Source organism: Centroberyx gerrardi, chromosome 17, assembly GCF_048128805.1.
Source record: "Centroberyx gerrardi isolate f3 chromosome 17, fCenGer3.hap1.cur.20231027, whole genome shotgun sequence".
Lineage (NCBI taxonomy): Eukaryota > Metazoa > Chordata > Actinopteri > Beryciformes > Berycidae > Centroberyx > Centroberyx gerrardi.
The window spans coordinates 8,040,602-8,055,205 of NC_136013.1; the positions used below are offsets into that span (position 1 = coordinate 8,040,602).

Below are 14,604 nucleotides of genomic sequence, written 5' to 3' on the forward strand. Positions count from 1 at the left end.
AGCAGCGTGTGTGTGTGTGTGTGTGTGTGTGTGTGTGTGCGCGCATGTGCGTTTGTATGCGTGTGTGTGCTTGGCTCAAGCGTGTGCTTATGCATCTCTCGGAGTGGTGTGTGTTTGTGAGTCCATTTGTGAGCGAATGTGCGTGCTGGGATGGATGTTGTGGGACTGTGTGTGTGTGTGTGTGTGTGTGTGTGTGCAGGAAGGTGCCGTGCCAGGAAACACACCGCCCGCCTGCCCACCCTCTCTCTGCCCATCCCTCTGGCCATCTAACCACCCTCCCTCCCCCCCTTCATCCCTCATTCCCTCTCTCCTGACATCCCTCGCTCTCTCTCCTCCTTCCTCCCTCCCCTAACCCTCCCCTATCCTCCCTCCCTCCTTCCCTCCTTCTGTCACTGCCTTTGTCTTTTCACGGCCACCTCAAATGGCTTCAGATCAATCAAAGCACTCAACAGACTTTGTTAGCGAGCCACTGTTGTGGGAGAATGAAGCCACGGGCCCAGAGGTCTGCCGCCCTCATAATTAAATAGCTGGAGGACTGAACGCTCTCCTCTCTAGAATCTCCTGCACTCTCCGCTGACAATCTACCGAGGACCACTTTATACCGCCACCGAACTAATCACTTAGGCCTGTTCAATTTCAGGCATGCCATAGAGACAAAAACCAGCATTATTAGTTTTTGGAAAATAGCCGCTGTTGATAAATACTCTTAGAGGAGCAGCTGATGCTGATTTGAAAGCAGGGTTAACCCGTTCGTCGCCATGCGGTACTCTGATAAAATCAACAGTCGATGGGGTGGACAGCTCCCGGCCTGCGACCTTTCAATCACAAACTGATTTACGTAAAGCAGGAAAACAAGGTGTGTGTGCAGGGATCAATATCTCATCCATTAAGTGCCAGCAAAGAATTACAGCCGACCGGCATCTGTGCACTTCTCATAACCCCCCCAACCCCTTATATGACCTATATACACTCACATGCACATGATGCGCACATACATGCACATACTGTACATACACTGCACATACATGCATACTATACATGAACGCACGCACATAGGCAACAGATGCAGACTCGCACACATGATAACCATTGCATGTACACACACACACACACACACACACAGCACCACCACCACCATCAATCCCTGGGTTTCTTGCACATAAAGCTTTATGACAATAATAGACAGTAATGCACACACACACATGCATACGCACACAAACACTGTAAACAAAGTAATAGCATTGGCAGAGCCTTGTCACTGCTGGGAAAGCTTTGGCAGGCGACCTGCAGCCCAGCACCGCTCCAGTCGGGACGGTCTGATTGAGACTGACATACATAGAATGGATCTGTGGGACTGACAGAGAGCTGGAATGGATCGACTGGTGGATCAGGCATTCATCGCTAGAGCCGAGAAGCCTGCCAATGCATTTTGTTACTGCATTTTAGTGTCATTTTGAAAAATAGCGCTGTTAAACAAAGTCTGAGGGTTCAATGTGACTGCCACTGGAATGTTCAATAAAATGATTACTTTGGTGGGATGACTCATACGCTTTGTGAGTCTCTCTTGCCAAACCCAAAACAAAATATTTTCACGTCACAACCGGTGGACCATGCACCGCTGTGGCTGGATTAGGGAGTAGTCTAGAGACTCACCATTGACTTGCATGTGAAACTCGCTTGTTTAATTAGTTAAAAGAGCAAAATATTACAAATGTTGGTGGTTCGAATTTCACGCTTCACGTCCCATGGAAAATGTATCCTAAAATTTAGTTTTTTAATTGCCAGAAAATTTGAGAGAGAGAGAGAACTGTGGGATGAGTAGTGAACATTTTACCTGTTAGACCCAGAGTTTTAAATTTATAATACATTATATAACCCCAGCAGCAACCGTACTGTTCCAAAATGATTTAAGTATGTTAGCAATTCCAAGCCTGAGATTTATATTTATTGCTAGCTAATGATATTCCCGCCTGGTGGCCCGGTGGCTCTTTCAGATACGGACAGATGGACAGGTGTGAAACAGCTTTTTATTCCCTTGTTAGGGCCATTTGTCTGCCTCATCCTAGAGGGGTAAAGTGGCATCTGTCGAGGGCTTAAATGTTTTGTTTTATTATTTCTTCACAAAGCTCAGCATCGTAAAGGGTGGAAAAACATTTTCGACACATCTGCTCAAATGGTTTTACTGTTGTTGTGATGTAGGCAAAATTATATAATTAAAATGACCTAATTTTCAACGAAAGCCGGATGAACGAAGGGCCTAGGCTCATTTCCACGATGTTATCAAATGTTCTATGGCAGCTATCTTAAATGACAAATTGCCATTTGAGAATATGGATTTTAAAGAAAATCCGCTCTTCTGTCCGGACCAAAAAATGAGATCTCTCTTCCCAAGTCTATGCTTTTTCCTGACATATCTACACTTTTCCACCCCACTGTGCTGCCTGATGAACATGCCTCTATCCAACCATTCCACCTGACTTACAGTAACCCAATGCTAGTTCGCTCTTGTGTCATGACTGAAATAAAGATAGCCTACCTCTACCAAACATATCTCGATGCTAGTCCATTCTATACTGTCCTTAAATGGAAAAAAAGACATTGCTACCCAGCCATACCTGAAATATCTCTATGCTTGTCCACTCACTTTTTCTCTGTCAAATCTGTACCACTCTGCTTTCCGTGCCCCAGATATTTCTTCATACTTTACTTTAACTTTACTTTACTTTATAACTTAATAATTCTATTCTATTCTATTCTATTCTGCTCCACAGCCAATCACCAGACACACAAAACTTTGGAGAAAAAAGTAAAAGAAAAAAGTGAAGAAAAAATCACCCGATCCAGTATTTTCCAAGTATAAACAATCCAGTCTGTGAAAGTATTATTGCATTGTTTTTATGTTGAGCTGTCTGTCATTTTATCACAGTAGGTGTCACTTTCTTTTCAAATAGTGCGATGGCTGCGGAATAAAACTCTCCAATTGTTACAGTATCTGGCTTCAGTTCAACAGCTGTGGCTGCTTCAGTACAAATGTAGGATAGATGCAAGATATATGCATGCTACTGACCTGAATTAGAGTGAAATATTGCTCTACTGTGTAGCGTGACTTGGCATGAGATAAGTGCGACAGGGAAGCTGCTTTAGCGCTATCTGGAGGACGGTCTGTCCTCTGTTGTGAAGGGCAATGAGGAAGGATGAAAATTGATCACAGCGTCTCCTTTCTCTCCTCTCTGGCTCTCTTCCTTATTTCTCTGTCCCTTCTTTTTCCTTTTGCCTCACCCGTCCCTTCCCCTAATTGTCTCCCTCCCTCATCCACTCACGCCTACTATCCCCCCTCTTCCATCTCTTTCTTTTACTCTCTCTCTCTGTCTTTCCCTCTCTCTTCCCCCTCTTCCCCCTGTATCTCTCGCACCACGTCTTCATGTCTGCTTCGGCTCATAAATGGTGTTTATGTGCTAGATGTTGTGCATATGAATATCAGATCGTCCTGACGTTTCCCCTGCACCAGCAGTCAGCCCGGGCTATCACTCAGGATTTATCTGTCGTTCTGCTCCGCTCTGCTTTATGGAGGCAGCTCAAACACAGAGGTCAATACAGAGAGAGAGAGAGAGAGAGAGAAAGAAGCGAAACTGGGCTCTTCCCACAACTGACAACTGCTTGTGTGCATGATGGATGCTCCCGGATACAATCTGACTGAGTGTGTGTGTCCACGCGTGTGTGGGGTACGGCTGTGGCTGGCTGTGTGAGTGTGTGTGTGTGTGTATGTGGGAAGAATTGTTGCGTCTGTGTATCTGTGTGTTTGTCTGTGTGTGTGTGGGAAGGGCTAAAACTTTGTGTGTGCATATGTGTGTATAGACCGTATGTATGTGAGCATTTGTTTGTGTGAGGAGTTACATCTGTGTGTGTGTGTGTGTGTGTATGTGTGTGTGTGTGGGTAGGGTCATGGCTGTCTGTATGAGTGTGTATGTGGGAAGAATTATTGCATCTGTGTGTGTGTGTGTGTGTGTGTGTGTGTGTGTGTGTGTGTGTGGATAGGGTTGTGGCTCTTGTATATGTTGTGTGTGTGTGTGTGTGTGTGTGTGGGAGAGGCTGCAACTTTGTGTATATATATGTGTGCATGTATGTATGTGAGCATGGGTGTGTGATGAGTTACATCTGTGTGTGGATAAGGTTGTGACTGTCTGTATGTGTAGGGTGTGTGTGTGTGTGTGTGTGTGTGTGTGTGTGTGTGGGTGGATATTTGTGTGTGTATGCATATGTTGTATAGTATGTATGTTTGTATACAGGAGATGAAGGGCTGCATCTTTGTACATGGATGCGTGTGTGTATGCGGAGTTACCTGTGTATGTGTGTGTGTGTGTGTGCGTGTGTGCCCATGTGCGTGTGTGTTACACCTGTGTGTGTCTTGTGTCTCTGCAGGCAGGTGGCGTTGAAGCCCATCCAGATGGGCGGTAAATCATCGCTGGTTTCTTGGCGTCTCCCAACATAAATATCCCAGAAGGAACACAGAAGTTACCTTGGAGTTCGCCATCCCTCAATTCCCCGTCTACGCCTCAAATAACTTCATCTCTGACGGCTTTTCCTTCTGTCACATTCTCTCTGTAACCCTTTCTGCTGCTCCCTCTGTCTGCTCTGCTCTGCTCGCTCGCTCTTGCTGTCCTGCTCTCGGTTTCTTTCTTTTCTCTCTCTCTTTTTCTCAGAATCTCAATCGCTCCCTCCTGCTGTCTGCGCCTGCTTCTTTCTGTATCTCTGTTTCTCTTGCTCGCCCTTTATCCTCTGTGTTACCTGAATCCTGTCGCGTCTCTCTCTCTCTCTCTCTCTCTCTCTCTCTCTCTGTCTACTATTTCTGTCCCTGTTTGTCTTTCAGCCTCTTTCTCTCTCTCTCTTTCTCCTTTGCTGGACCTTTCCCCCACTTTCTCGTCTTCACCCTTGGGTGTTTGGCTAACCTGCCGCTTTGACGCTCTCTCAGCCGTGACCCACAGCCATCTGTCAGCATCTGTTTAATCTCACATCAGCGCCCGTCTCTCTCGCCCCCTCTCGCCTGTCTCGCTGTCTTTCTCACCTATCTGTCCGGCCGTCTGCCTGTCTCTCACCTGTGACCTATGGGAGCCTCTATAGAGCCCAGTGTGTGTTTGTCTCTGAGTCGGTGCTTATCTCTGAGGCCCACCTGGCCTAAATTTCTGGTGTTCTGCCTCAGTTACCACCTACTGTAACGCAATAATACACTCGCTACACACACACACACTCTCTCACACACACACACAAATAATTACTGCTCAATCAACAGCATCAGCTCTATTGTAGGGGAAAGCTGAAAGTAGGTTTAAGAGGATGTGGGAGGTGTGGATGTGAATATGTGTGTGTTCTGAGCAAGTTTACATGAGTATATTCTATGTGTGCACAGTGTATGTAAGCAGTGAACAGGTTGTGTGTGTGTGTGTGTGTGTGTGTGTGGGTGTGGGTGTTTTCAATCACAGATAGCTGTAGGTTATCTCTCACTAATCCTCTAATGAACCGGCACAGTTTAGATAAAACTGCCTCCATCAAACTCCTCAATGGAAGAGAAAGCACAAGGCCCAGGCCTCCTGCCGTCGCTCCCTGCATTCTTCAATTGCTCCCTCCCTCTGTCTTTCCTTGCATCCCTCTCTCCCTCCCTCCCTCCCTCGTCATCCCTTCCTCCATCCCTACCACCTTCCATCCCTCCCTCATCCCTTCCTCCATCCATCCCTCCCTCCCTTGATCCCCCCTCCCTTCCTCCATCCCTACCTTCCCTCCCTTCCTTCCTCCCTCCCTTGATCCCTCTTCCCCTCTCTCTATCTATCCCTCCATCCCTCAATTACCTCCCTTTAATGATAACTGCCTCTCCTTCTCTCCCTGTCTCTCTCTCTCTTCCCAGTGACAGATGCAGCCCTTCTTCTCCTCCCCGCCTCTATCCATCACTGGTCTGCTTTATTTTTTATTTCTTTTTTTTTGTTTAGCTCTATAGAGAATTGCAGTAGTGATGTGGATAGTTACTGCAGACATTTTGTTACCAGAGGCTAAAACACAGTCCAAACACAAGCCAAACATTAAGACACAAACTCGAGCACCATACTGAGCCGCTAACAGAAGCCCATCGTCTTTTTAGCAATGCACGCGCTGCTGTTTCTGCTCTGCTCAATTAATCTGGCTCAGTCAAGACCGCGCTGAACTGTCATCATAGCAGTAATAAAGAGAATGCTGTGAGCTGTTTGCATTAAGTGGCCCTGCACGTCTGGAGCTGTCAGTGCGCCTGCAGCTCTGGCTCCACGCGAGTTTCGTCCCTCGCTTTCCACTCGTTTATTCCTCTGTGGTCTGGGCACAAATCCCCCCCATCATCTCAAAGAAAACACTAAAGGCAGCATGGCCTTGTAAAGCCTCATTAGGCTTAATAACCTTTAGTGAGCACAGACCAGAGGGTGTGTGTGTGTGTGTGTGTGTGTATGTGTGAGTGTGTGGGCGCACATATATGCATGTAGGTATGTGTGTGTGTGTGCGTGCACTGCGTGTGAGTCTGTGTGCGTGTGTGTGTGTGAGTGTGTGCGCACGTAGGAGTGTGTCCTCTGGGAGCGGGGCTAGCTCAGAGCCACAATGCGTCCTATTCAGCAGGGTCTCTGGATTAAAATGTAATTTCATTCAAAGTGGCAAATTGGGTTTTTTAATGTACTAATCTTCATTTTACTAAGCAGAATGAGGTATGGCGTTAAAAAAGAAGTGAGTTAATGAAAGAATGCAGGATGGATAGATTGCAGAGGGGAAAGTTGTGCCTTGCCCAAACAATTAATGCTATTCTGAACTGTAGTTAGTATGAATAATGTAGTATGACTGTATTTGAGTGTGTATTTCAGTGAGACTGTGATTATATTTTGGTAATAATGTGTCAGGGAATGATGACAGTAACTGTAATACAGCAGGGAAACTATAAATTACATTAATTTGCTTTCACATCTACATTTCCAATTTAGGAATTTAGCTAATTATTAGAGCGACTTATATTAAGTACAACAGCAAAATAAGCTAAATTATTGATTTTCCAGCCTTACGAGAAAACAAAAGTAAGAAATGCAAGGGTCAAAACAACAGGGCCCAGGCAATAGAAGAAGCAAATACCACGAGTCCCGAGAATATGCATATTGGAGTTAAGTTACAGTTAAGAAATAAGGCAGGCGGATTTTGTTTTTCAGTCAGAATGAGACTCTGTGAAATATTAATAAAATGCAATACGTATTTCAGGAAATATTTCTATAATATTTAATGTGAGAATAATGTCAGTAACTGAACTACAAAGAGAAAAGCGATGAATGGCAATTCAAAATTAGAGTCTGTGAAATATATACATTATGCTTTATGGCAGAATTTCAGGGTATATTTCAACAGTATTGAGTATAGCTGGGAGTAACGTGACAGTAGCTGCGCTGCAGGAACACAGCTTCCACTGTGAAGAGTGACAAATAATGAATTCCCCCTATACCACCCCTCTCACCTAATCACATTCAGGAATCAGCAAAACCATTTCCTCCAGCTCTCCCTGTTAATACATTTCCGGAATAGAAATCATGATCCACGAAATAATTTCTGTGATATTATCAGCAAATCTAGAATTGTTTGGTCAGGCCACGCTTTATTAAGGCCAGAGGCACTGAAATGGACTGAGATTGCAAAGATGTTCTTCAATTAAATCTACTGGCAATTGCACAACAAAATTATTTTATCCTACGGTGTCTATCCCACTATGACCAACACACACTAAATACCAATTGTAAAAACCATTTTCCTTCATTTTCTTAGGTTAATCAAGGTTATGTTGGATTGGACTTAAACATCAAATATCCTCAAACTCATTTCTTACCCTCGTTCCATGAAAGGCTATTGATGGCCGAATCACCTTCCCAAATGTCCATAATGGCCCTGATGGGAGTTAGAAGCCCATTTCCTTTTTCTTTCCCCTCCTCGATCCCTCCCTTCCTCCTTTCTCCTCTCCTCCTCCCATCCTCCCATCCCGGGCGGCGATAGATGGACGGGAGAGATTTACAGTTGGGGGTCATACAGTGGTTCTAATTAGCTTAAGTAGGTTGGGAGGAATAAGCACTTCCACGCTGAGACGCATCGCCAACTCCCACAGCTCTGTCTGACTAAGCAGAGAGAGAGAGAGAGGAGAATGCAGACAGACTCAATCCCTCTCCTCTTCTCTTTCTGTCTGTGTCTGTCTCTCTGTCTGTATCTGTGTCACTGTCTGCCAGTCTGTGTGTGTGTGTGTGTGTGTCTCTATGTCTGTGTCTCTGGCATTATCTGTCTTTTCCACGGTTCCTCTTTCTCTTTCTGTCTTTTTGTCTATATCTCTGCCTGCCTGTGTCTGTAGCTGGGTTTCCATCCAAGTGTTTTTATGCAAATTACGATGAACTGAATTAGAAGAGCTGAATGGCAATGCCAAACTTTGACACAATTTTGCAGAAAAGGAATATTTTTGGTTGATGAAGAAACAACGTGATAAATAGCGATGGGAGTGCATTCGTCAAAATAAATAATGAGGTAAGCTTGGCATGACCGGCCTGATGAACGGTTCAGTGTCATTGCACAACAGTTCAAAAGTGACATTGGATATTCTGAAATGTTGTGTGGAAAATAAATGTCCACCACAGCCTCCCAGTAATGTCACACACTCTCACTCCCACGTATAAGGCGGCCATCATGGTTGTATGGGCATTAGTTGGGGTATTAGAATATTGCCAAGTGCATTGTTTTGTTTGTCTTCGGAAGAAAGCATGACATGCAGCCAAAATTAGCTGAAAGGAAAATGACAATTTGCCAAATACTAATTAATTCTTGAAAGATTCTTTCCATTTTTTTCATGGACGTAATCTTCGACCTTCACGAAGCCAATTTGTTCGCTTCAACCCAGCTGATTGGAATATTTTTTTTTTGACATTTCAAGTTTGTAGAAAAAGACAGTTGGACGTTAACAGTTCCCTCTCTCTCTCTTTCTCTCTCTCTCTCTCTCTCTCTCTCTTCTTCTGTATGTGTTTGAGTGTGTATGTTTATGTGTGTGTGTGTGTGTGTGTGTGTGTGTATCTATCTACCTCTCTCTGATGTCCAGGGGAGGGATCTGTTCACCAGAAAAACATGGGCTCAATTCCCAATGCCCCGCAGAAAATCTCCACCATTTCAAAAACTCAGGAGAAATGTTATTCCTTTCCAAAAAACAAAAAACAAAAATAACTCTTTTTGGATCAATCTGTGACGGATTCAGTTAATTTTTTGGCAGGGCCGTTTGTTTTGTTTTTCTGTTTTTCTAACCCTTCTCATCCCCCCCTCCCCCCCCCCCCCAGGACGCCCTCCCCCCCCCCCCCCCCCCCACCGAAGATAACTTGTAAATAACATTTTTAATTAAAATGATATCTTCTGTTTGTGTATTTTGCTATCTGCAGGGGAACAAAAGAGAATTCCCTGTTTGTGCAGGTTAATCATTTGGCTCCTTGTTGACCTGGACCACCCCTCACTGCCCCTCCTGTGTCTGTTGAACATCCTGTCCCTCCTCCACCCACCTCCTTTTATTCCTCACCCTCCTCCCTTTGTATGTAGGGAGAGAGAGAGAGAGAGAGAGAGAGAGAGAGAGAGAGAGAGAGAGAGAGAGAGAGAGAGAGAGAGAGAGAGAGAGAGAGAGAGAGAGAGAGAGAGAGATTGTTCTTCTGTTCTATTGTTGTTCATCTGTTATTTCATGTTATGATGGATTTCTGTAATGTCTGTTTTGTGAGACAAATGTATGTTTTACCTTTCTTTCATTTTTATGGATGAGCACTATCAGTGCACATTTGCTTTGGCAATATTGTTACACAACTGTCATGCCAATAAACCTTATTGAATTGAAATTGAGAGAGAGAGAGAGAGAGGAGAGCACAATCCTCCACTAGCCTGTGGTGTTTCTGCACTACACTTCCCAGAAATCACTTTGCAGTCAAACAGTGTGTCCAGCTGATGCAGTTTGAGTGTCTGTAGGTGGCGCTCTTTTCTTTTTCTTTTCAGCCATGGTGGCTATCGCTGCTCATGCCAACTACCCAGTTCTTCTTCTATTTATTCCAAACCAACCTTCTGTTGCTGCTGCCGGAAATGTAAAATAACCCATCACTTCTCGTGCACCGGAGGATTTTTCCTACCAACCAGACACCAGAAAGAATGTAAAGGCTTTCATGAATTGGGTATAATAGGTTGAATCACTTCTGTGTTACATTAATCGGTGATAGAGAGTAGCAAAACGGGCATTCATTTATGTGAAAATGTCGCGGATTATTGCTTTGATGTAAAAATATTGAACAGCTGAGAGAGAGGAGAGAGAGAGGGAGAGAGAGAGGAGAGAGAGAGAGAGAGAGTCATGGTTGTGTCTTTCTTTTTTTTGCCCAGTGACTGCTTGGCACAGCTCTGTAGAACTGAAAGGCCTCCCACAGCTCGACCAAATCCCCCCCCCGCTTCTCTTACTCCCCTCATCTCTCCTCTTTCTCTTCCTCTCTCTCTCTCTCTGTCTCCTTTCGCTCTCTCTCTCCTTATCGCCTTGCTTTGCCGACACATTCCTCAAGTGCTGTGACTCCTCATTCATGCAAGCTTTATTGAAATCGAATAAGCAATCCATTGTTGACAAAGAGACGTGACGGGACAAAGATTGCAGACTTACGCTATAGATCTGTCCTCTGTCCCCTGTCTCGCTTTGACTCTCTCTCCCTCATGTCTATTTGAGAGAGAGAGTGTGTGTGTGTGTGTGCGTGTGTGTGTGTGTGTGTGTAGGTGTGTGTGTTTGTGTAGGTATGTCTTAGTTGAACCTCTTTGAAAGTTGAAAGTGTGTCTACGTGTGTGTGTGGGGTCTTAGTTGAGCCTGTGTGACAGAGTGTGTGCACTCAAGTGTGTGTGTCTACGTGTGGATGTGTGTGTGTGTGTGTGTGTGTGTGTGTGTGTGTGTGTGTGTGTGTGTGTGGGTGAGATGCAGTTGGCTGCTCAGTTGGATAGAGGCGGATATGACTGGAGCTGGATTGACTGACTGGCAAACAGCTTAGACTGCTGCTGGGAATACTAACATGAGCACACACACACACACACACACACACGTTTATTGCCTGCCCACAAACTTGTACACGGACACACCCAGACGTCACACACATACACATACGCACAGGTGCAAGATTATTGCCTAGCCACAAACATGTACACACACACACACACACACACACACACACACATGATATCTGTATGTACACACCAGTAACCACAAGCTGGCCCTGTCTCTCCAGTGTATCCACCTATCAGTATCTCCAGTATTTCAATGATTCATTCTGAAAGATCACCACCTGTCTTCAAACACAAACACACACACACACACACACACCCTCTCTGTGGAAAGCTTAAAGAAAAAAAAAATAAACATTACACTTTAAACTCTTACCTCTGCTGGAGGACTTGAAGGGTTCAGACCAAGGCAGAGCTACCAGCTATTAAACATGCATGTGAAGGGCCTGCAGCTCCAGTCTGATCCACAGAGCCTGTTCTACAGTGGAAGAGGCACTTAGTGCTGGAACAACAGCTATTTGGTCTTTTACTATTAATTTTCATGTGATTATTGGTTTTAGTGTTTCTATCCCTGTTACTACTGCTACTGCTATTATTATCATCACTCTTAGCATTACTATTACTGTTGCTCTTATTATCACTATTATTACATTATACTGTATCTTTATCTTTTATCTTTAGCCTTCATTTAGAAGCTGGTTGGTGTGGACAGTTTTCCACCAGTCCAGACACCAAAATCCTCGCCACGGGCTAGTAGGTTAGTCGAAGGTTCATCCTGGAGCGCCATATGTCTATAATGAAAATATGTCTGTTTGGGGATGGATCGCTGCTCATTGAAGTGCAAGGGACACATCGCATCACAAAACAATGAAAAATGAAATTTTACCAGATTACCCCCCCCCCCCCCCCCCATTCTATTTTGCTTTCCTGCTCCTTTAAAGATGACTGCTACAGGTGCAAGGCGACAGCACCAAGACGCACACGCACACGCACGCACGCACACACGCACACACACACACACACACACACACACACACACACACGCACGCACGCACACACACACACACACACACACACACACACACACACACACACACACTGTCCAGATCCATACCTTGGTCCGGAGGGGCTCTGTGTCCTCCAGGATGGAGATGAAGGGAATCTCCAGGAAGGAGGAGAGGAACTCCACCTGGATCAGCTCCTCCCTGGAGCGGGGGAAGGCGAGCACGGCGGACACCCCCCTGACCACCAGGTCCTGGCAGGCGCTACGGGACAGCGACTCCGGGTCGCCTCCCGCGGGCGATCGAGCCACCATCTCCAGGGTGAGGTTGTAGGGCAGCAGGGGAGGTGTCTGGGAGGTTGTCGTGGAGGAGTCTGCCCCTCCGCTCTGGTGCCGGAGGCTGGCCAGGGCGCGGTTGAGCGCGTTTTGTATCCGTGCCGGCTGGCGGGTCGGCAAGAGCGCACCGAGGCGCACGGTGTGTCCTATCCGGGCAAGGATGTGGCAAGGCTGGGGGTGCGGGAAGCAGGACTCCGGGGAGGAGGAGAGGACGGCCAGCATGAGAAGCAGCAGGAGCGGTCTGGCGGAGAGGAAGAGGAGATGAGGTCTCCCGGGGGCGAAGCAGTGGGTCCAGGGTCCAGAGAGAGACACCATGCTGCAGCTCCGACACACAACAGAGGAGGACTGGGCTCCGCTCGGCAGGAGATGGCATAGCTCCCTCTTTCTCCCGGCTCGCTCGCTTTTCTCGGACTTGATGGTTCTTTTCTTTCCCCTTTTCTTTCTTGATGTGGGCTGTCGACGGCGGTTTGTCGGCGTCTTGACGTTTCGACTCTCACCTCTTCAAAGTTTTTATGTCAACAGAAAAAGACGCGCGGTGGAGGAGAGGAGAGAGCTGAGCGCTCACAGCTTAGAGCGGTCGCCCCGCTTCTGTCAGTCTCTGCTGGAGGAAGGCACACCAGCTGTGAAGTGTGTGTGTGTGTGTGTGTGTGTGTGTGTGTGTGTGTGTGTGTGTGTGTGTGTGTGTGTGTGTGTGTGTGTGTGTGTGTCCACGTGCCTACCCGCCAATAATCTAACCTCTCACGAAGCCTGCCTCTTGTTGAATTTTAATGAAATTTCGTTGGGTAGCTACCATTTCCTTCCGCTTCTCTTGGCTCCTGAGTGAATTTGCACTTAGTGTTTTCATTCAGAATTGAGACTACAAGCCATCGAAGATGTTTCCTTTAAATTAAATCATGAATCTTGTTTAAAGATAGAACACCCGATAGAAATGTGGTTAATTCGCTCTTTCTAGGCCAAAATTATAAAACTATAGCCACGGATGGACCGGAGGGTGAACTCAATTATTTTTTGCCTAATAGTTTAACCATTTTGTAGGCTGACAGAAATCTTTATGACATCCTAATATACATAATAGTAAGTAGTATTAAACTGATGTAAGTTTTATCAGGATTACTTAGCATAAATGAATCCTTTTCTGAAAATATATTTGATTTCTGATACTAATAGTGATTGTTTGCCTTGTGGTGATCACCGCCTGGAAGTCATATAGTTTTACGCACCTTTTTATTTACCTCTACAGCACTGACTATCGCTATTCCCCATTCCGGCCCGGCCGACGAACAGACAGTTAATAGCTTTGCTGAAATCTCAATTTCCCATTGAGATTTATTCGCTGTTCGTCCCTGCAGTCCAGCTGTAGAACATCATCCGCTGTGAAACCACATCTTTTCAGCACCGCGGACAGCGCCAATGCCATAAAAGAGATCTACTGTGCATACTAATTTGGCTTCATGGAAGGGGACAGCGCTCGCAACCCCTCATTCATCCTGTGTTCTCTTCCCTTTCCCCTTGAATTAATTTAATATCTTCAGACCAGAATGTAGCTACTAAATCTCTGTGTCCATGAAGTGAAATCAGGACCGGTGGAGCGTGGCTCTGGGCGGCTCTCACACTCTCTTTTCCTGATAACTCCTTGTTTGTCAGACCCCGCTAAAGCCTCACATGTCTGTCTCACTCATGTCTGTCTTTTTTTTTTTTTCTCTCTGTTTTTCTTTCTCTCATTGTCTTTCATTTTTGGCAGGGGTGGAATATGTGAGAGCCATGGGCCGTATGAGGTGTGAGAAGCAACGGTTTCACTGGCATACCTGTGGACAGAGGTATCATTATCTCTCTCTCACTCTCTCTCTCACACACACACACACACACACACACACACACACACACACACACACACACACAGAGATTACAGCAGGATCAACAAGTCATTTCACAGCCTGCCGGGTGACCTGTTATGTTACAGTGAGGTTTACTGACAAATCTGAGACAGTTGAGCAAAAAGTGTTTTCTTGCCTTTCTCCTGCTCCGCATGCTTCACTTGCTCTGTACAGAGATAAGATGAAAAACCAACACTGTGGGCTTTGTTCTGCTGCAGAAACCAACAGCATTAAACTTGCATGGCTCTTCACACACTCTCTCCCCCATGTACCTGTTGAGGTTGGGCAGTACAGGCTAAGCTTTTCCAACTGCATTTCTTTCTCTTC

The 14,604-nt window shown here is 45.7% G+C and overlaps 1 protein-coding gene across 1 annotated transcript in view; it reads right to left on the reverse strand.

Annotated features, from left to right (window-relative positions):
- The window catches only part of LOC139921380 (glutamate receptor ionotropic, NMDA 3B-like), a 60,558-nt gene extending 47,840 nt beyond the window's left edge, over window positions 1-12,718 (reverse strand). The window contains exon 1 of the mRNA XM_071911596.2: window positions 12,182-12,718. Within this exon, the coding sequence (XP_071767697.2) occupies window positions 12,182-12,718 (537 nt within the window). The remainder of the gene's footprint in view (window positions 1-12,181) is intronic.
- Between the last annotated feature and the right edge of the window lie 1,886 nt (window positions 12,719-14,604).